The sequence below is a fragment of the Corapipo altera genome, unplaced genomic scaffold (assembly GCF_003945725.1).
Source record: "Corapipo altera isolate COAL_440 unplaced genomic scaffold, ASM394572v1 67, whole genome shotgun sequence".
Lineage (NCBI taxonomy): Eukaryota > Metazoa > Chordata > Aves > Passeriformes > Pipridae > Corapipo > Corapipo altera.
Genome location: NW_020884906.1, coordinates 3448442 through 3472932, shown reverse-complemented (window position 1 = coordinate 3472932; position 24491 = coordinate 3448442). Strand labels below are relative to the sequence as shown.

The 24491-nt window shown below is 40.4% G+C and overlaps 1 protein-coding gene across 4 annotated transcripts; it reads left to right on the top strand.

Moving 5' to 3' along the window:
• Positions 1–7250: 7250 nt before the first annotated feature.
• Positions 7251–24132, top strand: PIWIL1 (piwi like RNA-mediated gene silencing 1). Of its 4 annotated transcripts, none has more exons than XM_027652293.1 (22): positions 7251–7400; positions 7948–8028; positions 9864–10005; positions 10710–10835; positions 11815–12029; positions 13095–13216; positions 13873–13953; positions 14483–14680; positions 15035–15146; positions 15547–15661; positions 16275–16392; positions 16557–16671; positions 17619–17806; positions 18435–18507; positions 18850–19050; positions 19339–19442; positions 19906–19976; positions 20499–20652; positions 21120–21161; positions 21518–21643; positions 22041–22188; positions 22937–24132. In XM_027652293.1, exons 2-22 carry the CDS (start codon positions 7948–7950, stop codon positions 23051–23053), a joined length of 2649 nt encoding a protein of 882 aa, XP_027508094.1. In that variant the 5' UTR covers positions 7251–7400; the 3' UTR covers positions 23054–24132. The 4 variants fall into 4 exon arrangements, with proteins under 4 accessions (XP_027508094.1, XP_027508093.1, XP_027508096.1 ...); XM_027652292.1 differs by having other exon boundaries at positions 7945–8028; XM_027652294.1 differs by lacking the exon at positions 7251–7400 and adding an exon at positions 7682–7685.
• Positions 24133–24491: the final 359 nt, after the last annotated feature.

The following is a 24491-nucleotide window of genomic DNA, read 5'->3' as shown; positions in this document are numbered from 1 at the left end:
CTCCAGAGCTGGTCACGGAGGTTCCCAGGTCATCTCAGAGATGGTCCTGCAGAATTGGTTGCTGTGTAATTCTTCTGTCACTGAAAAAGCCACTACAAGCAGTTCATAGCTAGAAGACAAACTAACAAAGCATTACAAACTTTGCACCCAAGTTGAGCAGCTGGGCTCTGAATGCAATAAAGATGGCCTGGCTACTGGACTGAGTTCCCCAGCACAGTAAACAAGACTCAGGAGAGTCCCAAATAAGCCAGACTAACTTCTGCTTGCTGGACTTGAATCCCTTTGTCCCCTTCTCCATGTTTCTAGATGGATGCAGGCTTGACACAGGAAGGAAAGCTCTGCAAGGTAACAGCAGTTACCTGAAGTGCACCCACTACATGTGCCATGTGCTGAGGAGGCTCCAGTCCTGTTTTCCACCACTCTCAAAAATGATTCCCTGGCCCTATTCAGGCCTTCAAGAGCGTACTGTCATCCACTTAGACTCCACTTGAACCCTCTCTCAAGTGAATGCCCTCCAGCTCTTGTCTTCAAACAGTGGTGTCCATCCTTTTTGATCATACAAGTCACGTAGATTTTTCAAAGGCAGAGCTGGTGCTTTCGGCCCCTCTTCTCTCTCGCTTTCTGATTTCTTGACTGGACTCACTGTGCATTCAGCTGGCAGGTAATTCATGCAAATAAGGCACTGCATGCTCAAAAAATGTCCAAGATGAGGAATGGCTGAGATTAGGCTGCCTCCATGGGAATAATTCATGTAGCCCATGTATCTTTTGCTGAGGGTAAATTTGAGAGCACACAAAAACTCGCTTGTCAGTAGGTGAATATTTTGCCTATGACTGCAGCTTATTCCTGGCTGCCACTCATTCCTGGTTACTCTCTCTCTTTATGGGTTTCTCTGCATCTTGTCATGGATGTAATCCACAGACTGCCTGCATCTGACTCGGAGAGACTTGTTTTCTCCTAGGCAAAGAACCTGCTCAGTTTTGTCAAGACAGTTTTGTGCTGGGAAGGTACAAAAGAATAACTTGGAGTGCCTGAGGAAATCTATAACCAAAAAGTGCAGTGCATTTGAAATTAGGTACCTTCCAGAACAGGCATCATCTGAGCAGGAGATCATCATCTCTGAGAGCATCAGCCTGATATTTGAGTTCTATATTGTACACTATAAGCACAGAGTCTCTTCCATCACGTATCTCCATGGAAAGTTTGTCACATAAACAATTTAGGTAATTAAAATCCATCTATTTATTTCTCAAGTCCTTAGAATAAATTAGGAGCTCTGCAGAAACCTGCCAGTGTCCCTGTAGATGAAGCCCTGCCTGCTATTGCTCACCAAAATGACCCGGTTGTGAAGGGAGGGCAATTCAAAATCAGTTGCTCATACAATTCTACAGCAGAATTAGTTTGGTTTTGAGAGTTGATTTCCACCAGAGCCCAGATAATAACTCCTGCTAATTCCCCTGTTAGTAATTCCAGCACACAGATGTAAGGCTGAACTAAGAGGGACACCGAACTAATGATACAGTGAGGAGAAAGAAGTGTATTCAGATCCTGAACTGAAAGGCCTCTGTGGTATCTGAGGCTACAACCATACTGACAAATGTGCTTCCTTTAAATATGTAGGAATAGAGATTGAGCCCTATTAATTTTAACTTACTGTGTTATATATCAGACTACTGTGATTAATTCTAAACGAGAGATACTAAAATAAGACTTAAGGAAAAGGTTTAAAACTGAAATTAAGCCTTAATTATTTTGCTGCTCAGTAATTTAAAATGGCAGTGCATTTTCTAGACAGCATCTGAAGTGCTAAGACACTACTGAAACACGTTGCCAAAGAGAGGGTGCAATACAAGATTATAAAAGTGACTTCAGGTCTTGAGAAACAAATATAGGAGGAAGAGATAAGAAACTTATAAATGTCTTTGACACAATCAGATTCACTGAACTGTGAAAATAGATATGTGTCTGTTTATGTAGAGTGCAGGTAACACCACCTCTGCCCATGGTTCCTATCTGTGCAAGAGCTGTATGAAGTATAACTTCTATACTTGCTGTTTGAAGTGCCCAAGGAGGCCAATGTTTTAAAAATGCAGTAGTCCATCTTAAGAATAGTATTTTATCTGGATCACTTACATGAATGAAGCAGTAGGACATCAGTAAATACTGCCATGTGTAGAAGAAGAACACATTTAAATGCAACATCCTTTTAAAAAGGTCAGGGAGCAGCAAGTGTTCAGGTTTTATTTTCCTCATAAATGCAAATAAAGACAGTTGCCTTCATGCAATAAAATGTTCAGATTAAATAAACTGCTCTGGAAGCAGAGTACAGGGTGTGTGGTTTGGTTGATGCAGCTAACCAGGTGGAGAAAGCATGTAGAGACGTGTCTGATGCTTCACTGTGCTTTCCACTCCTTTCAGCCCTGCACACCAGACCCATAGGGAGCCAGCAGCAAAGTGCTTTTTCTAATACATTACTGCTATCCTGAGGAATTTACTCTGCCCTTTGTGACCAAGGGTATCACTTGTGTGTTTGTCAGATAACCAAGAACTCGACCTCATCTCTCAGAAGCAATTCTTGGAATAGCATGTATGGAAATCCTTAATTCACTTGCTTGGTGTTCTAGGTGGTGGCTGTGGAGCTGATATTGTGCACACAGGAGTGGCCACCCTGGCCTTGGTCCCTGTGCCAGGGACAGCAGCACAGACTCAGAGCTGTGGTCCTGCACAATTGCTGTGTGATGAGGCCACTCATTCTCATGCACAGCACCGACAGAGGTTTCAATGAAAACATTTCAAAAATGATTTTGCAACTTAAGAAAACATACTTCAGCAATTACCATTTCCTTTACCATGAAACCAAATTCACTGTACATTACAGCTTTAAAGCTGAGATCTAAGGTTCAGATCAACTCTTTAATCCTGACTGTGGCTTCGGGTACTTCCTGATATTTATGAGAAATGCTCCAGGCCTGCAGCTGGGCTTTGAACAAAAAAATAATGAACTTCGTTGACTGTGAACAAAGTTCTACACTATTTTAAAGAAAGTTAAGCTGTGACATTTTTTAATCCAACACTAAATCACATAACCCAAATTCTCTGCATAATTCAGGAATGTTCAAAGCAATAAAAAGACAATTAGATCAAACCGAGTTGCTAAATGAGCTGAAATCAATTTATCTAAACATGAGAATTCTTGCTGGTCTCTCTCCTGAAATACTCCTATTGCTTTTTGAAACAATCCAATATTTTACTATATAATATCTGAATAAAAATACTGTTTCAGCTCTATTCTAACATACTCTATAAACTAACTCTCCATCTCCTCTTACTAGTTAAAAACATAGGTAATAAAGGACATCTTCCAAAATACACATATTACAGAATTTCATATTTATAGAACATGCTTTACAAATCTAATTACAGTATCGATTTCTGGAGGTCTTGTGTCTCTCTGTTTAATGTGACCTCTCAATTTAATACAGTTATTTATTGAGAACTTATGTCTAATCACTTCTTGCTCGCTTCGCTCAGGACTTGGACACAAAATAAACATCAGCTAGGGCCAATCTGAATTTTTAATGGGCAGAAATGAACAGAGAATCGTGTTAAGTTGGTAGAGTACAGGAAATTTTGGCAGGGATATGGTGGTGGGTAAATAAGAGGCTGCTTTTTTTTCAGGACAGGAGGGCTCAGGGCACAGTCTGACAAAACAGGGCTTGGAGTGAGCAGTGATGGTGACAGCAGTGATTAGATACCCTGGTAAACAAGGAGCACACCAAACCCAAACCCAGTTTGCTTCTGTTTAAACAAAACCCATTGTTGCCAAGGGGAACAGGAGAAAGTCCTACACAGGTTCCAAGAACAGAGCGAGTGATGTTTTAAGAGATGAGTTACAAAGAATAGGGGCTCAGACGGAAGAAGAAAGGATCTGAAGTAAAAAAACCCCAGAAATTAGGGATTAAAAAAATAGACTAGAAAACAGCAGGGGAAATAGGAAGTTGAAAATGTATTCTCCCTGTTCCTGAGAGAAAATACTTTCATGATATTTATTACGCAGTGAGTTGGGTATTATCTCCTTAGTAGCAATTTTTTTTCTGTAACATGCCTTTTGCTTTCTGTTTTGGTATGTAAATACTATTTCCCTGTGCCCCATACTCTACCCAAGGCAGTAAGTAAATCAGGCTCCACTGTTTAGGCACATCAGTTCCTCTATTCCAACTATCATTATAGTAAATTTAAATGGGACATTAAAAACTTGCATTGGGAAGAAGCAAGACTGTTAACTCATGAGATATTATTTCAGATACTAACTCAGTCTTTAAAACTTTGCCTCTCTCCCTTTAGGAAAGAACTAATTAAGAATGTAAAAGCACTGCAGTCCAGACTCACAAATACTCAATGCCTACCAGAGGAACTTGAATTTCAATGCTTATTTTTGAGAAATTCCCATTTGAAAATTTCTTAACAAATAACTCAATAAGATTCAGGAGCAACATGCTGGGCTTTAAAAAGTCTAGTTGCACACGTGAGTTGCTGGGTTCTGTTCTGAAGGGTTCCTTATTTTCACTTGCTTCATCACAGCAAATATTGCTTTTTATTCCGCTGTCTTGAGGTAATTCCTTTTCTGGGGCTAGTACCAACAGAGGTATTGATACCTGGACATGGTGTTACAAGAAATACATGAAGGTAAGGGTTCAACTTACTTTGTGAGGAGTTTGCAATACACTTAAACATTACACTAAAGGTAGTGAAGTGAGTATTTTCTTCACTATGTGCACTGGAGTCACTTATTTATTTACCATTCAGAATCCCAAAGTGCTGCTAACTACACGAGTTAACAGCTGTCTGCTGGTACAGTTCCTGGCTCCTACCTCCTCAGGCATCTTTTTCCTGTTTATACTTGTACATCAAATGGGCCTTTGGAAAAATCCCTGATTTTCTTTTGTTCTGTTTTCTTTGTTCTGTTTCCATGCGGTCTTTTCCCCTTTGGAGATGACATGTATGGGAAATGGCTTATTGTAGCAACAGGAGACAGAAGGCAAAAACAATTGCATCACGGGTAAAGCAAACATCAAAGCAGAGTCCAAGCCAAGTAGCTGTGAAAAAAAATATTTCATATGTGATATTTCGGCGTGTTGGAGTCCAGCTTTGGGAGGGTTTTTTGGCAGCACAAAAATGAAAAGGCAAGCAGTTGCCATTTTCAAAATCTTGTTTTTCTCAGTGTTTCTGCGAACCAGCCTGGGCTAAGGACATGATGTACCTGTTGCAATCAGTGCGTTGCCTTTTCCACGTTTCCTCTGACTGTGAAAATCCATTAAAGATACCTGCACAGCCAGTTTTAACTGGACTGAATTGCTAAAAGAAAGGCAAGTCTGCAAGACTGCAAAAACCAAATTGGAACTTATCTTTTGCTAAGTACTAATTAACTGTCTGACAACCCACGTATAAAAATTAGGGTGCTTATTGTTGATGTTTATTTTCATTTTATAAGGAATTGCTGTAGGTAGCCAGCCTGATTAAGTACTTTTAACAACTCCCATCTAAAGATAATTAAGTTCTGCAGTGAAATGTAAGGAATTTGGCATAAAAAAAATAAACACTAAGCACGACAGATATTTTAAATGAATAAACAAACATAACTCTTTCCAACACACACATTCTGCTTTCTCATGATTTACATAACATAAATGACTTTGACAACATCTTTATATTCTGTTTATCTTTAAATACTGCTGAGCCAAGAAAATCTGCATATTATGTTTCTGCAGCTTTAACCCTCTGACCTACTGGAGAGTTCTGCAGGCTACAGAGCAATAAAAGTTGGCACTGTGGGTGAAGAGCCCATGGCAAGGAGTAATCACTGCTCTTAAAAGCACTGAACATGCCCCATCTAAGTGTATGTATTGAGCGTGTTAAATATTTATCTGGATTTATATGTGAACAATAAAAATTCCATGCTAAAAGTACTTCAGCTATCTTTAAGCAGCAACATCCACACTTTCACAGTTCGAAAACTCTTCTTTTACACTTGAAAAAGAGAATCTGGTTTCCTAAGTGGGCTGCTGCACTGATAGTAAGCACAGCAAAGCTGGCTTTGTGGACAAACTGACAATATGAATCAAATAAAAAGAGATATTCATATTATTTTAGTATTGATATTAACAGCGTTAACCACTTCTACCTGGAATGACAGAGAAGGAGGAAAAGGAACCTTGTGCACTGCAGATCCAATTGCTGTGATTGCTACAGGAAATCATAACTCGTATTTTGGACTTCCCAACAGAACTAGAAAATCTTACGGCTTGGAAGTCAGCGGCCTGAAGGGGGAATTCACTCTCTAGCAAATCGTAAATGACCCCATAGGATGTGAGTGGTCTTTCATAATGGTGAGTATTTAATTAGGTAATGTTATCTCTTGTCCCTTGAAGTCTCCAAACACATCACAGACATCTAAACTTTGAGCAAAGGCACACTAAACCCAACAGAAATGGTGAATTTGAGCCTTGGTGCTGTCTAGACACCCTGCCTTTCCACAGGAGCTTGGAAAAGCTAGCTAGAGAGTGAATTCCCACTTCAGGCCACTGACTTCCAAGCCCTAAGATTTGCTAGTTTTAAATGATGGCTTAAACACGTACAGAAGTACAACCGTGGCTGTAACGCCGCTGAGCGATGCAGCCCTTCACTAGAAACATCAAGAGCTTTATTTCTTGCTTTATTGCTCCACCTCCTGGTTAACTGCAGCTTATTTTTCAAGCAACGAGCAGGACGAGGAGGAAATCGCCTTTTAGCGGGAACGTTCTCCTCTCGCACGGATGACACCGAGCAGGAGGGAGCGGGGGGGACACCCCGAGCCCCACCCGAGCGGAACTCGGCCCTGAGGGGCAGCGCCATGGCCGCTCCCCGCCCGCAGGGGCAGCGACACCGCTGGGGGGGGGGAAGGGGCGCCGCGAGAGCGGGAAGAGCGTTGCCCTTCGGCTCCTTTCGGCTTCCTTCGGCTCCTTTCGGCTTCTTTCGTCTCATTTCGGCTCTCTTCGTCTTCTTTCGACTCCCTTCAGCTCTCTTCGGCCGCGCTCTTCGGCCGGGCTCGGGCCTCGGCAGCCAATCAGCGCCGAGCGCGTGTTCCTTCCTCGCCCCGGCGGCTCGTGCCGAGGGCGGTGAGGGGCTGTTGCGGGGGCTTGTTGCGGGGCTTGTTGCGGGGCTTGTTGCGGGGCTTGTTGCGGGGCTTGTTGCGGGGCTTGTTGCGGGGGCTTGTTGCGGGGGCCGTGCGGGGGCGGTGCGGGGGCGGTGCGGGCAGTGGCCCCGGGGTGTGGCCGTCGGAAGGTACTAAATCGTGCGGCGACGGCCCCTTCTTTGCCGCTGCGTAGGAGCAGAGTCCTCTTGCAGCTGGAGGGCAGGACAAGGTAACGCCAAGGACCAGCGGGGCTGGGAGGCTGTGGGTGCGCACTGTGGCCCTAAGGATGGCTCGAGGCGGGCAGGGGTGGTGGGGCCGGGAAGGGCGGCTGTGAGGGGAGAAGATGGGCAGGTCGGGGTCGGGGGCGGCAGTGACCAGGCGGTAACGCTGGCCCGTGCTCTGGGTGAAGCTGCTCCTGGTGTAACAAATCAGGCTGAATTGAGAGACTGGAAAGTAACGTTAGGAGGCTTTGAGTTACGCTTGGCTGAGGCTGCAGGCCCTGCCGTGCTCTCCGGTCTAATTGACTTACCAGCCTCAGGATTCGTGGTGGCCTGTGCCAGTCAGTGCAAACCTGCCTGTAAAGCTTCCCCACGCTCCCCGTCATGGCTCTGTTAGTGCGGAGATCCAAAAATGTTTCCAAGAGGGGTGCGTTTTACTGACTTAACTGAAATTAAAGCGTGGCAAATGCAGTGGGGTGCTGCTCGTAATATTTGTCGGGATAAGGATGGGGAAGGAGGCAATGGAGCACTAACGGTGTAAGTTGTTTGTTTTAGAAGATGACGGGAAGAGCCCGAGCGAGAGCCAGGGGGAGACCTCCCAGACAGGAGGCTGCTGGACCTATGGCAGGAGATCCAACTGTGAGTTGGTTTTCTTTTAAGTGAATGCAACAGGGGTTGTCATACCTCAGGCATATGTGTTAGATATTGCATGTGTGTATGTATATATTATGTTAGATGTATAGTTAATATAACTCCATTTTATTAAGGACATTCTGGTGTCCTTACAAACTATTTAATATATAGTTAAATATATATATATTATAGAGCTGGGGGGAAATAGATATTTTCACAGCCTTCTTTGTCCTCTGTGCTACCCTGCAGAGAAGCAGCATATATTAGGCTGCTGCTGCTATTGATTCATATTTGGGCAGAACCTGGGTCTGGCAGGTGTTCTGACCTGTTCTTCTTGGTTTTAATTTCAGTAGCAAGGAGTTTATGCATTGGAGGTAGTATTTAGGGCTTGTCTTGCACTTACAGGCACTGATCAAACTGTCACTTGAAAATGGCTGATACTTCTGTGTTTGCAGCCATGGCTACATACCTGGAGATTTTTTTAAAGCAGCTTCTTAAGTGTATCAGTTATCAGTGGTCATCTTTCATTTGAACACATGGGCAGACTGGAGGAGTGTTCCTGGTAATTTTCTTGCCAGTGTCAGATGAGATTAAATAGTGATAGAAGGTAATTAACAGTTCTGTTTCTCAAACAGTGAAATCTGTTGTGCATTAGCAGTAGCACTGATGCACCTCTTGGCCCTGGAACAGAATTTATAAACCTAAGAGACTTGATTGATTCAGATTTGGCCTCTTTGATTTGCACAGAATTGTTAACAGAAGTCAGGGAGTGGTATCAGTGTCCTGCTCTGAGTGAAGAGGAAAGTAATAGAAAAGGTAGGGGTTAGATACTTTATATGGACTGTGAATACTGATGAATTCTGAGTGGAGAAAAGTCTGTTTTGGCTTTCTGTTTCTATATAGGCTGCCACTCTTCTGTCATGTAGACTGTGTGTATCTGTCTCCCAAGAGGGTTAGTTCCAGAAGTGTTTCCAAAGATATGTTGAAAAGGGGTTGTGGAATGAATAAGAGGGTTTATATTAAATGTTTGGAAAGTGAGGGCTTAGGCATGCACTGTATCTCAGCCTAAGAGAGAACATACTCTGGATGGCAGGGAAGGATGGGAGGAAGAAGTGAACAATAACATTTGATTTTGACACTGGTCTGATACAGAGACGTCATAATACAGCAGACATGGAGCTCTGCTCAGGTCCTTTTGTGGATGGGAAAGGAATACAGTCAGCTCAGGGGCTCAGTGTTGGGTTAGAGAATCTGTGTAGATGGCATTGCCACTTCCTTCAGAGGCAAGGATGGAGTATAGGTGAGAGAAGCAAAGTAGAGAACTTTGCTGAACTACTTTTATGAATACTATCTATAGGGAGCACAGAACTTTGTAATGTGCTGTTACTGTGGTAGCACTGGGCTCTGATAACTTTCATGTGTACTTTGCAGGGTTGTTGCACATTGGATCTTTGCAGTAGTACTTATAGGTATTTACAGACTTCTTAGAGGGTGTACATTTGACAGATCTTACAAGGTGGAGAGTGTAAGAGCAAGGAGACCTGCTTAGCTACTGATCTGAAATGAGAAGTCCATGAATTTTAGTTAGAACTTGGAAAGATTTGTATTGACTGTTAGTTAAATGAATATTAACTTAGGAAAAAAATCCTGAACTTCAGTATTTTTGAGTTTAAAGTGTAGAGTAATAACTGCAACTTAATACAGGAAAAACAGATTTAATCTTCTGGAACTCTTCCACTTGGGTATTTGAGTATTCTCTACTTACTGAATGTTGTGCTGTACTCTTGGAAGTATGGTGTTTCTTCAGTTGCAGTAGAAAAAGTTGTTCCCAACCCTGGCAGGTGGCACTGGATCTGCCAGGTCAGCTGGGTGAGGCTCGGCAGCCCCGGCGGGTCAGTGTTGAGTCACAATCGTCGGGAGACCACGGAGGCCACGGACGACTGAGGGGCTTTGGGAGCGTTCATCAGGAGAGAAGGCCAGAAGGTCAGACAGGGACAAAAAGTTCATTGCCCACAAGAGCTTGTGTTTTGAAGAGAATGCAATTAAGATATTCTTTAGACTGTTTCTTTGTCTTTTCAAAATGAGATTTATTAGTAAGATTTGGAGAAGGTCGCGATACGTAACCTTGTGATGATGGCATTGTCACTCTAACTGAATGAGGAATTTTGAGAAGTACCTCATGTGTACCACGTCCTCTGTCAAAATAGTTGACACAATTAACTACATGAGTACCAACAGTAAATTTTGTTTTGCTACTTCATTACTTTCTTGAATCTTAATAAGGAAATTAAACTTTCTTGCCTGTTTCACATCACAGTGTATTTACATTTGGTGGCAGCTGGAGCTAAAAGGAAAGAGACCTGTCCTCCCTGTATTTGCAGAAGAGATTATTGATTTGGAGGATTGACATCTGGGGTTTTTTTGTCATCCTGTTGTGAGCTGTTCTATTTTCTTACTAGTTACCTGTCCCTAAATTTTCAGAAGTTACTATGTGTTCCTTGAATTCTGTTTTAAGATGTTTGCTGCATAGCAAAATCTGAAAACTAACATTTCATGATTTCTCTTAAATTTATATGCGTGCCTTTCAAAACTGAATTGTATTTAATTCTAATTTGCATAATATATAACAATATCTATAATATATCTATTACTTGATTCTGATTCTTCCTCAAATTTCAAACCATTAGGATTACGGGTTTCCTCGGGACTCCAGGATTTGTGTTTACGAGAGAGGGGTGGCCGTCGGAGGGATTACCATGACCTGGGGGTCAATACTCGACAAGCCATGCTGCATGTTCAAGAATCAAAAACTGGTATGTTTAGACTATAGACACATAAACAAGTTGAAATGAAAAATGGTTTTCCTGACTTCTGCTTTTAGTTTCCCCTAGAGAGCTGAGTAAAAAAAAAAAAACAAACAAAAAAACCAACCAAACAAAAAACCCAAATGAGACAACAACAACAAAAAAACCCCCACAAAACAAAACAAAACCAAAACCCACAAAAACCTTTACTATGTACTAGAAAAAGATTAAAAGTTGCTCTTGTAATCCATTCACTAACCAAATTGATAAAGATCTCTAAATAAATGTGGAATTTGAAATCTCTTCTCAAGGAAACTTTTTAGTTTAAAGAAAAGGTGACATGCTTCTTTTCTGGAGTTGAACTCGTGCTTATGACAAGTACAGCAGACTGTCATGATGGTCCTGTATGCCTGCTACAATGCAATCCCTTCATCCTTTTAATGCTCCACAGTGCAAGTTCTATGCTGATGATGGTTTTATATTGTAAGTATGAGACATCACACCATATAGCAATGACTGTAGTCCACTTTTGATTAATTGAGTGATGACTGGAGCATGGCACAGGCCCAGGAATGACAGGGCTTAGTTCTGCTCAAGTCACTTTGGGCCAGGAGCAGTGTAGTTGTTCTCATTCTGAGTTATTCTGTCTAGAGCTGTGCTGCTAGTTGATGGATCTCTGTCCTTTGTAGGCAGCTGTAGTGCTGGCTGCTGTTTTCCCTTTCCATCTGTGTACAGGTTGCTGATCTAAATGCTTACCTCATGTGATGTGAGAGTGCTCCTGCCAGCTGAAGGAGTTACAGAAAGCTCTGATGAGCAGATGACTGTCTCATAACACTGCCATAGCTCACCGAGCTTGGACAGATGCACAGCACAACCCACCTCTGATCTTTGTCTGAACGCCATAGTTTTCAAAAACCTCTGAGAGCTGTTGAACGAACATAAACTGCTAAAATGTTGCCACTGTTCAGATATTTGCCTCTCATTTTAGGTACGTCAGGTAGACTGATAAAATTAACTTCCAACCACTATCGTTTGACGTCTCGACCCCAGTGGGCTCTGTACCAGTACCACGTTGGCTACAGCCCCGAGATGGAATCGCGCCGCCTTCGATCCGCTCTGCTCTTCCAGCACGAGGAGCACATTGGAAGGACCCACGCCTTCGATGGGTCAATATTGTTCTTGCCACAGAAACTCCGGAATAGGGTATGACACGAGAATGCTGCTTTATTTTTTTTATTTCGACTCGCGTTTTGTGATGCTTCTCGTTCCTTACTAGCCAGGGTGAAGTCAGGGAATTGATGTCCCACAAGTAATGTTTAGTTGGATTGAGGGTATTAGTGTAAGCTGATTTGCTCGTGTAGAGAAATTTGGTGATAACCTAAGCATTAGAACCAGAAGTTTCTGCATGTTAGAATAACCCTCTGCACTGAAGTGGGTAGTACAGACAGTATTTCTCCTTTAGTTTTCTTTCTGCTTAATTCTTTTCGTAACTTCTGTAAATTAACATTCAACATAATTGAAAGGGTGGATGAATTGGGGGTGTGTGGCAGGGTTTTTGTAGCAGGGGGGTCTGGGGTGGCTCCTGTGGGAAGGGGTCAGGCTGCCCTGTGTTGTACACAGTCATTTTCAGCCAGCTTCACAATGGACCCATCACAGACCAAAGCTGGTGGCACCTCTGTGTATTTAAAAAGAAGGGAAGAATATCAAAGCAGAAGAAAAATCTAAGAAGAAAGGAGCAGCAAAGGGAAAACACTATATACTGCTGCTGACCCCTGCCCCTCGTGCCACTCACTGCCTCACCGGAGGGACTGAGTGTAGCCAGTGGTGGTCAGAGGGAACACAGGAGTCCAGAGTGTAGCTAGGTTAGGAAAAGGGAGAGGAGGAAGATGTTTTCACTGTGTGTTCTAATCTTTTGTCTTTTTGCCTCCCAGTACCTGAACCAGTAATTAAATGTATGTTAGTTGGCAATATATTAAGTTTATTTCCTCAAATTGAGTCTTTTTCCTGTCGTGGTAATTGGTAAGTGATCTCCTTATCTTGATCTTGAATTCAGCTGCTCTGGGGATAGTCTCCATTCTACTGTTAGTCATCTTCACCCAAATCAGGTTGTAATTTACAGTCCTGGTAGAGAATCAAATTCCTTTTTCAATTAGTCTTGAATTATTGCATAGAATCTCAGTGTACAAGTCCAGTTTGATATTACTGGAGCCAAGTCCAGATGCAGCCCTGTTTGCCTCTAGCTTTATTAACCTCATTTCACTTTCTCAGGTTACTGAGCTGTTTAGTAGGACTCGAAATGGGGAGGATGTGAAGATAACAGTCACTTTGACTAATGAGTTGCCACCTTCTTCACCTACATGTCTGCATTTTTACAACATCATTTTTAGAAGGTTTGCTGTACAAATTACATTCTTATAAAAAGTCATTCTGAAAATACATGACTTAAGGTTTTCCATTCCAAAGAATAGATTTTAGTAAATAAGTATTGCAAATGTAAGTTTTTAAGCCCTTCTGGTTGTTGTTACTATGTGGCCAACCACATCTGGCAATGTTTTAATGTGCATTATGTGTGTATTTCTGGCTCATGTTAGTGTGAAATGAGTTTATACCTTTTTCCTGAGCAAGCAGATTGACACTGGAATGCTGACTGTCATAGGCAGATATTCCTGTCCCTACTCTCTTCTTGTGTCTGTGGGTTTGCCTCTTAAAGCAAATAATAGAGCAGGCAAATTACTTTTTTTGGCTGTAGTATTTCCACTTTACTGTGGTGCTTGGACTGTCTGGTTCATCTGAGGTGTAGCTTGTTTGGACTGTTACCTTCAACTGGTTGGAGAAGGGTTGGGTTGCATTTGAATTTACCTCACCTGGTTGTCATTAATAAGTGTCCATGACCTTTTCATTAAACTCATTTTAAAAAGTTCATGTTTTATCTAGTCAGATGAATAAAAAAATGAGGTTGTGCAGAGGAATGGGATCATGCATAGTGTGATAAACTGAATAATAATAATAATAATGCTAAGTGACATTCATATTTCAACTTTTCTAGGCTTTTGAAGATGCTCAATTTGCAACAGATTGGCCGTAATTATTACAACCCTGGGGATCCAGTCAGCATCCCTAATCACAGGTGTGGCAAAAGTACTTAGGTTTAGGAGGGGAGCTGGGAGAGGGGTTGATATTTGGTGATTTATCTTGTAATAAAACCATGCTCATAAAAACAGGTATTCATGGGAAGCATAAAATCTCATTCTCCTGACTTAGTGTGTATGTGTAAGATCCCAGTTGGTGGAAGAAACTGGGCAGTGTTCTACTACATAAACTGCTGGTCTTTTTCTCTTAAAAGTGTCTTAAATACCTACACACTTTGTCTGTGAGATATTTAATAGCATGAATTAAATTTCTTAGCTTTTGAGGCATCCTTGCTTTCACTTCAGTTATAGCTGCATCATTCAGTTAATCTTATTTTGGGGTGATTAAAGACAGCTACGTGTAAAATATTTTTCATTTTGTTAATTTTTAAGAGCTTGTTTATATTTGGATAGTGGTTTCTTAGTGTCTTCACTGCTTTCTGATGTCCATGAAAGTGGACAGAAATAAGGGGTGAGAATGAAGATGCTCTAAAGCACGTTAGGATTGTGTGTGTTCTCCTTTGACAGGTTGATGGTGTGGCCAGGCTTCTCAAGTTCCATCCTCCAGTATGAGGAGAACATCATGTTGTGTGCAGATGTGAGCCATAAGGTTCTTCGTGGTGAGACAGTGTTGGATGTTATGCACAGTGTTCATTCCCAGGTTGGAGAGGCAGGATTTAGAGATGCCTGTGCTAAAGAGCTGATTGGTTTAATTGTTCTCACAAGGTGAGTCTCTGTGGGCTCTTGTTGTCTTAAATCTCTCTATGCTCCACGTCCTGAAGTACACAATGAAGCATCAGAAAGCATGGAAATGCTGTCATTGTCAAACTGGCAAATTAATCAAGGTGACAGCATTTAAAAAAGCAGAAAGTACATATTGGGTTAGTTATGTTTTCTTTTGGTTTTACTACAACTCAGTTTTTGGTAGAATTGAGAGCCTGTTACAATTGAAAACTTGAAGTTACTGCTTCTGATAGGAGAAAAACTTTCAACTTGAGTATTGTGATTAACTTTTTGTCTCACAGTTGTATTTCTTTCCTATTTGAGATTTAAACAAAACCTGATTAAATGTTTATGTAGGTACAATAACAGAACATACAGAATCGATGACATCAACTGGGATAGCAATCCAATGGCCACCTTTAGAAAATCAGATGGTGCTGAGATCACTTTCCTGGAGTACTACAAAAAGGTATGGAAGCTTAACTGTGTGTGTTGTGCTGTAACTGGGAAGGTTGGAGCATTGTTACAGGTTTGCTTATGATGCATGGATTTGTAATTAATATTTCTAATAGAATGTTATGTTTAATGGATACTATGTAACTTGAGATCAGTAAGTAACCTCCACAGTATGGTTTGGTGGGAATACTCCATCCCAGGGAGTAATTGGTCAGGCAAAAATGTCAGAAGGGTTGCATGGATGAGCAAGGAGCTCTTGGGAAAACTTAAAAAGGAAGCATATGGAAGGTGGCAGCAGGGAGAGGTGATATGGGAGGAATACAGATGCATTGTCACAGCATGCAGAAACGAGGTTAGGAAAGCCAAAGCTTTGTTATGAGTAAACTAACATGGAATATATATTTCTAACACAGCAATATAATATAGACATTGGTGATCCAAAGCAGCCTGTCTTGATCAGTCAGCTGAAGAAGAGTAGAAATGTGGAAGGAACTGTGGTTCTAATTCCAGAGCTGTGCTCTCTAACAGGTACTGTAGTATTTTTTCATATTAAAGCATTTGTCAAACCATAATGGCTACTGAAATGGGATTTTGACAGCAGCCTTTTGTTCAGTAGAAATGTTTTGGTTTTTATAAATGTGAGTTTAGAAACAAGTTTCGTAGCTAAAAGATTTTAAACAAGGCTGAAAAGTTGGAGGGGTTTTGCTGTTGCATAATCTGCAGGTACAGTGTTCAACACTGGCACACTGATAACTTGTAGAGACTTTTGGTGGTAGAATTTCTGTTGAAAAAGAGACATTTACTAGAAATAGATAATTTTGTAAGATCTATAAATATGTATATTGCTCTGAGATACTCACTTTGCACTAGCAGTACCTGTCCATCTCAACACTGTTTTGATTTGATTTGGAAATGTAAATGAACACCTTGTGTGGTCTTCATTTTGCATTCCTCATGTGGTTTCCTCTCAAGCACAAAAATCCAGAATTTTTTTTTTCTGTGAAACCGAAAACCTTGACTACTACTGCCACCACTTTCTCTGCCTGCAGTACATGCATCATCAATCTGTATGGCTTGGAATTTGAATTTCCATAGTCCTTAGTCTTAACTTTTGCTCAGAAAAAGCTTTTGCCCTTACCAGGATTAACGGAGAAGATGCGAACTGACTTCAACATGATGAAGGACTTGGCGATTCACACCCGGCTGCCTCCTGAGCAAAGGCAACGGGAAGTTGGGAGACTTCTTCACTACATCCAAAAGTATGCCACCTCAACATCTTCTGTACCTCTGTGTCGTGAAAAATTTGTATAATTAACTTATTTCTTGCAGCAAAACTTTAGAAATTTTACTAGTTTTAAAAAAAAAAAAACTCAGCAAGAACAAATTTCTTATGTTTTTCATTTAAATTTTGTTTTTTAAACAGAGATGACAACGTTCAGAAGGAACTTGGAAACTGGGGTTTAAACTTTGATTATAAATCAGTGGCCTTTACGGGAAGAGTTGTTCAAGGAGAAAAGATCTTTCAATCAGGAAACATGGTAAATAATAAATCAGCTTCCAAAATCTTCTGGATCTCTCACCGATGAAACAAGTTCTTAAGGAAGGAAATCGTACTTTTTGATTTTATAAATGAGGGATAATGAGTAAAAACATTGCACACAAATCTTTGTCCAAGCAGAAGACTTGCAAACTTCTTAAACTGTTTACAAGTTCTATTTAGAGACTCTTGAAAGCACTACATTAGAATAGTGTCTTCCTTGCAAAACAGTCCCTCTGTCCAGAAAAAGTCTTTTCAGGTACACAAACTAGGAGACTAGAGATGTTTCTAACTAGTTTCCATTTATTAAAGTATCAAGGCTTTCAGATGAAAAGCCACTAATTATTTCAGTTCAGTAGATAGAACACTTAAAGGTGGGGTGAGCAGTATGAATAATCTAAATTTGAATTAAACCATAGATTGTCATAAAACATTAGAGATTTGCTCTGTACTAGAGATTTTTGTTTTGAATGGCTGCTGGATGGAAAAGGGCACTTAGCACAGCTGTACAGATCCAGATACTGTATTTGTAAAGCTCTTTTAATTCTTGCTATTTAAAAGATGTGTTGTTTCCTTTATAATAATACTTTTCTTTTTCTCAAGCAGTTACCCTATTAAAAAGAAAAATGGGAGAAAAAGAAGTCTACATCTAAAGCTATGTCTTTACACCAGAGTCTGTGTAGCAAATAGTAACAACTTAATCTGGACTAAAAAAACAGAAGTATTTTTGAATAATTAGGAATGAATTACTTCAAGAGTGTGATTTCTTTATAGGGCAGCATAAAGCTTATTTTAAATTACTGACAATGGCAGTAAAGGGACAGGTAAAAATGAGGTCCTGTTCTAGGCAGAAGTGTTACAGTCTGTTCTTGAAGTGTGTCAGGAAGTAGTTCTGGTATAGCTTGCCTGGTAGGGTGTTGATTTTCTTTCTTTCCCATCTTTTCACAGGTTGATTACAACCCTCAGTTTGCTGACTGGACAAAGGAGACCAGGGGAGTTCCCTTAATCCGTGCTGTGCCCATGGACAACTGGCTGTTGATCCACACGCGGCGCAACCACGACGTTGCCAATACCTTAATTCAGAACCTCTACAAGGTCACCCCCTCCATGGGGATCAGGATGAGCAGGCCCACCTTGTAAGTGTCTGTAGAAAGCTGGTGGGAAAACCATTTTATACTTCTTAAAATGTGTCTGTTCCCATGCTTAGGCTTTTAAATGAGGAGATGGTGCAGTATGTCACACTACTGACTTTTGTGAGAACTTTCATAAAGCAAAGTTGTTTTCAGGATGCAAACTGTACAGTTTGACTGACTTCCCTACTCATTTATTACTACATTTATATCTGAGAACTTTTCACATGGCAAAACCAAGAAACATTAGACAGTCTTTGAGCAAAACCTTCTTGAGTAGAGCCATATTTAACAAAAGGAGGAATATGTATTTTCATGCTGACTTAAGTTGTATTCTAATTCTGATATATTCTTGTTACAAATATCCTCCTTTGAGTGCCTGTGCTTGCCTTTAACTTTGAATTTCATTGTGTTTGGAAGCCTAAACTTGAGGTGATTCCTCTTCATCTTCAAAATGTGTGAATATTATATGGTTATTAATAGCTGTAAATGTGACAATACAGTACTGATGTACAGGGGGCTTTTATGCTTATGCATAAGTAGTTTCAACAGCTGTTGGGGTTTTTTTCTGAAGTTTCAGTAGGTGTTAAATGTTTTTTTTTTTTCTATAAGCATTTTTTCTCTTTCTTTTTAGGATTGAAGTAGATGACAGAACAGAAGCTTACTTAAGGGTTTTACAGCAAAGGGTTACCCCTGACACAAACATAGTACGTAACTGAATCCATAATTTCAAATCATGTTAATCTCTGTAATTGGTGTTTAAGACTTGTGGGATTTGTCTTCAGAAATCCTACTCTTGGCTCCTGAGAATCCACTAGATGCCTGATCATACTCCTGTTCAAATCTAAGCCTAACTATGAGTACCCTTCTGAATAAGAGCCTTTGTCCTTAGCTCTGATGCACAGACACTGAAACTTTACACTTACTTCTCTCGCTGTGAACACTTGGGTATTTCTCTTGAGGGTAAGAAACTTTTCCTAAAGAACTCCAAAGTGCTCTGTAAATCTTAGAATGCAGCTTCTTACAAAGCATTTTTTTTTTCTTTAAAGGTGGTTTGTATTTTGTCCAGTTCCCGAAAAGATAAATATGATGCCATCAAGAAATACTTATGTACAGATTGCCCCATTCCAAGTCAGTGTGTGCTTGCTCGTACTCTAAGCAAATCTCAGACAATTATGACTGTTGCAACAAAAATTGCCCTGCAAATGAACTGCAAAATGGGTGGAGAACTTTGGAGTGTTGAGATCCCAGTAAGTGATTTAATTATTTATTTTAAATTGGTAACTCTTTTTCTGAGCTTCACTTAAAAAGCAAGCCTTTTCTCCCCCAAGAAATAAAATGGAGTGTTCTTTGAGTAGTTTCTATGCCTGTGAGAAGAGGCATGAATTTAAATCTAACACAGGGAGATGCTTAATCCAAGAATTCAGTACCCATGGATTACTTAAGTGTCCTGAAACCATACAGCTTGTGTCATGATCTTGTTGCCTTACAGCACATCTTCATGTACTAATACATGTTCTGTATTGACTTCTTTTAAGCTGAAGCAGGTGATGATTGTGGGAATTGATTGTTACCATGACACTGTAACTGGAAGGCTGTCAGTGGCAGGATTTGTCTCTAGCCTGAATCAGTCAATGACAAGGTAAGATTTGCCAAAGGCAGGAAAAAAGAAAAAAAATAAAAGAAGGACCTTTCCCTTAACTGAAAAGTGCCTTGAATGTGGTGGTCCACCAGGAAAATATCCAAATTGGTTTGCTGTACACTGTTAATAAGAAATATATCGTGAATTAAGTTTTTCCACTGCTTTCTCTTAAAGGAGTAGCCTTGTCCTTCTTCCATAGTGCATGGAATAGAGGGTATCAGCATGTGACAGGCTCTTTCTCCTTTTCAGTTGACTTGTGTGAATGTTATTTTTGATCGAGAGGGATTTCAAGTGGTGCTATGGCACTTTTACCGTGGGGGAAATATTCTCATATAAATCTTCCTTGGCTGCACTGACCAACAACACCCACAAAGATTTAACTGCTTATAGGCATTTTAAAAATAACTTCATTGAATGAAGCCTAGGAAATGCTTTGAAGGTCTTTTTATTTTGTTCTTCACAGGTGGTTCTCCCGCTGCGTTGTTCAAAGTCGTGGGCAAGAACTTGTGGATGGAATCAAAGCCTGCTTGCAAAGTAAGGGAAGGAGTTCTGCTCTTGTGGAGTCAGATCCTCAAAACACACCTCCCCTACTGCCTCGAGGGGAGGTGTGACCAACTTGCATAGAAACAGATTAAAAATACAGTTGTAAATATCTCTGAAAACTAATAAGAGCATTTTGTGTACAGTCTTTCATTGATTCCAATATTTCTTTGCAATAATTACAAATTACTTCTCAGTGAACTTCAAAGAATGTTTTAACAGAGTTGGATGTAAAGGAGGACAGCTCCCTGCTGTGAGGGAGGCCAGTGGAGCAGAGAGTCTCCTTAGGTTCTGTTGTTTTTTGTCAGTACACAGAGTTCTTTTTTGCAGGTAATATTTGTGTAACATGATACTCACCTGTTTCAGGTGACCGAAAGATTGAGGACCTTAGTTTTCAAACTTGCAGCTGTTTATCCAGTAATAAAAATCCACTTTTTACTTTGGAATAAATTTTCATTACAGCTAACAACTTTTACTCTTGGGGTTTTTTTTTTTGTTTGTTTGTTTGTTTTTAAGCTGCTCTAAGAAACTGGTTCAAGTGGAATAAGTGTTTGCCCTCTCGTATCTTTGTGTACCGTGATGGTGTTGGAGATGGTCAGCTAAATACTCTGGTTAATTATGAAGTGCCTCAATTCCTGGATTGCTTGAAGAGCGTTGGTTCTTTCTACAGGTAAATCTGTTCCCACCACCCCTCTTGTTTATACTGCAAGAGAAATCAGCCCTGGGATACAAAACGAGGTTATGGACAAAGACTGTGTTGTCTTTCTGTCCGTGCTTATTTTTACTGGAGCTCAAATAACTGCCTTTCTGATGATTGTTTACATGATTTCAGATACCTGACATGCATGTACTAAGAATTTTCCTATTACATTACACCACATGACTGCAATACACATGTATGCACATAACACTCCTTAGGCATTCTTGATGGAAGTGGTAATTAATGCTTTTTTCCAACTGGTTGATCATAGCCTGATGACTCTTACGTGGTAAGTCCATTTTTTTTTCTTTCCACTTCTGAAAGGACTATGTTGTCCAGTCATTTATATTCTGCACAGTTTTCAACATTCTGCTTTTAACCTTAACAGCAGTGACTTAACCTGCTCTGAAAAATGAACATGTTTCCTTACACTGCAGGCAAGTAGAACCCGACAGAAGTCACAGCTCGGAGGATTTGAGGTGCTTATTTCTTCTCTTTAGTTTCTGTTAACAGCATTTTTGATAAAGAGCAAGCCATTAAGGCAGTGTTTTCTGTATGAAATGGTGGGGTGGGTAGAGAATAGAAATCTGATCTGTATTTAGATTATCTCTTTTTGCTCTGTTTTTCTGGCTCCCTATGAAGTTAAATGTATGTTGGATTAGTGAGAAATAGTATCAGAGTTGCATCTAAACTGAAAATCCAAATTTATGAAAACTGTCATTTAATCTAAATCAGTGAATTAATGAGGACTTATTTGTGGAATTATTGCCCTGTTCCTCAAGTACTCATAGTGCAGTTTTTCATGATAGCTTTTGGGTTTTTTCCTTTATTTCAGTCCAAGACTTACTGTGATCGTTGTGAAGAAACGAGTGGGTGCCCGGTTCTTTGCAGAGGTTGGTGGAGGACTTAAAAACCCACCCCCTGGCACTGTTGTTGATACAGTGATTACCAGACCAGAGTGGTAAGTTACTGTAGAAGTAACACTTAGTCCTTTTGCTGACAGCTTTATAGTAAAGGAAATATATTAATATACATTAAATGGACTGTGGGATCAAGTAGAAAATGACTTTGCACAATTCTGTCCTTTTGGAGAGAGATCAGAGTGAATTTGTAGATGAAAGAAATGGGTAAGCTTACATTTTACAAATGTATTATGCAGTATTTCATGGGTTTCAATGTGCACTATTTGTATATATCAGAGTATTGCATACATTTCAAGTGTGTGTTTCACTCTTTAGTGTTCCTTGTTTTGATTGTTAAAGGTTTATTTCCAAATGAGTGTGTACTGACAGGATTGCCCAACTGTCCTTACAGAAATGCAGCCCTTTCTGTAACAGACTTTGCTTTTCCTGTTACAGGTATGATTTCTTTGTTGTGAGCCATACAGTGAAAAATGGTTGTGTCTCACCCACTCATTACAATGTCATTTATGATGGCAGCCAGCTGAAACCAGATCACTTGCAGAGGTTGACCTACAAACTCTGCCACATGTACTATAACTGGTCGGTAAGTGTTTCCTCTGGGAAATGATAATATTTTTCTTCAAAGATTGTGCATCTCTGTGCAGTTACAACCCACAAGAAGGTGGAAACAAGTATCCTTAAAACACCCATGCAGATCCAAAAAGCCTGCAGGTGTGCCTGGGACCTAGAGTGGTTGTTTGAGAACTAGATGCTTTATAATTAACCTGATCTCTCTGAAGATTAATCTTTTTATTCTCACTAGAAAATACTTGCTATTTTGAGTATTATTCCCAAATTCTGTGTCAAAAGCAAACTTGAAGTGACTATTTCTTACCTGCAGAAATACTTCCTGCTTTATGTGGGGGTGTAATTCTGTTCCTCCACTTCCCTTGAGGCTTCTGTTGCAGACCAAGACCAGCACACAGTCAGCTTGTGCCTGAGGTGTGCTTCAGATTTGTCACTTTAACGATCCTAACTATTAGGCCTGACTTAACCCATGTCCCACCTTCTGCAAGACCCAATATTGAATGTGAAAGGATTTTTTTTTTTGGAGTGAGGAGAGGAATGGAGTTGGGAAGCTTGGGTTTTCTTGCATCTGTTCTTCTGTTATGTGTTCAAAGTATGTAATGTTATTTTCAGAAACCAGCAGAAACAACAGGGAATATAAACTTTACATGCATGCACATACTTTGGAATTCCAGGGGTATCTGTTAGAGTGTGTTACAGTGAATGCATGCTTATTTAAATTACTTGAAAATAATTGCCTCTTTTTTTTTCTCCCCCTTCTACAGGGTGTTATCAGAGTACCTGCTCCTTGCCAATATGCTCATAAACTGGCTTTCCTTGTTGGTCAGAGCATTCACAGAGAACCAAATCTGATGCTTTCAGACAGACTTTACTATCTTTGAAGCTGAGTTATCAGCCTTCTTCTCCAAGGAACACAGAATTGTCTAAGGTTTTGGTTTTTTAGTTTTGTTTTTTCTTAAAAGGCATGAACATAGGATAATACGTGCAGTTATGGAACTTATTTTTGGGTTTGGTTTTTTTTTTTTTGGGAAGTCTTACCCAAAATTACTTCTAGCAAGTAAGAGAGTTACACAGAACAAAATCCAAACTTTTTCAGCTAGTATGTTACACTTCTAATTTTCAAAATGCTTCAAAACTGTTGATTCCTTGTTTTTCTTGCCTGTTAAAATGAGGGCAAAATTTTGTTTCCTAAACTGTTTTATACTTTACAAAGAGGCTGTAAGCTGTTCTTGGTTTAAGGCTGCCATTTGGGGAAGGATTTGCAGACCAACTAGAAACTGTCTGGAGTCTCCCTGGGAGCAGAGGGGAGTGAAGTGGGGCTTTTTCACACTGGCTCAGCTGAGGAGGAAGTGCTGTGGATGCCAGAGTTACACGACTGACAAAGGCAAAATGATCTCTGTCCTTTACCACAGTTGTTGGAGCACCTTTATTATCCAAGACTGCACTGTTCTCTCCACACAAAGGGATGGTTTGGATGCTGTTGGAGCAGCTGTGAGACTTAGAATGGACTATCCTGTCAAAGTCCTTAGTCTTGTAACTTCATGTTCACTGTGCAGTTGTCTACAGCAATTTCCTCCCACTGGCATCACTGAAAGGAATTAAATTTCTGGACTGATGCTATTTAACCACATGCTTGTTAAATGTGAATAATAACTTCCATCTGAGTGTCAGTGCACTGACCAGGTTCAGGGGGTTTTTTGTTTTTGTAGTTCCAAGCACTGGGCAGTGGCCTTGGTTTGCTTTGCATGTCTGAGGTTTTCCTTGGTAACTGTTGAGCAGCAGCAGCTCAGTTTGTAAAGCAAGAAGCAGTTGTGTGGGTGGAAGTAGATTTCAGAGTTTATACCAGAGTCAAAATAGCACACATGGAAAAATGTGGATTAGTGCTGATTTTCCTAACCAAGTTGTTGTGAAGCTTGTTCCTGTTCTCTGTGAGATTTAAATAAACTTGTTGCTGTAATTCCTTGCTTGTTTGATTCTGTTTTATGTGTTTGCTTATGTACTTCAACAGTGGGCTTTGGGCATAGATGGGACAATTGCCACAGTAACTTTGCAAACACTTTTTATCTCTGGAAAGCTCTTGCAGTCTTGCATGTAGATGAGCCTTTCTTTATTCTACAGTAAACTAGCTGTTGACAATTCTGAAAAATGAGAATTCTATGACTTGTATTCAGCTGAGGTTTTTTCCTTTCCTAGGCTGAGAGAACTCTGCCAACTTCTTCCACATGAAATTTGCAATGAAGACATGCAGAGGGTTTTTTGGGCAAATAGTTTTGTGTTTCTGATGTCATACAGTGGTAGCCTACCCTATCCACTGCTTAG

What these genes read in the sequence shown, in the direction of transcription:
- PIWIL1 (XM_027652293.1), top strand. Translation starts at nt 7,948, where the DNA reads ATGACGGGAAGAGCCCGAGCGAGAGCCAGGGGGAGACCTCCCAGACAG. An exon ending in AGAGCTGTGCTCTCTAACAG is followed by an intron (nt 15,662 to 16,274) that starts GTACTGTAGTAT and finishes TGCCCTTACCAG; the next exon opens with GATTAACGGAGAAGATGCGA. An exon ending in CTTCTTCACTACATCCAAAA is followed by an intron (nt 16,393 to 16,556) that starts GTATGCCACCTC and finishes TTTTTTAAACAG; the next exon opens with AGATGACAACGTTCAGAAGG.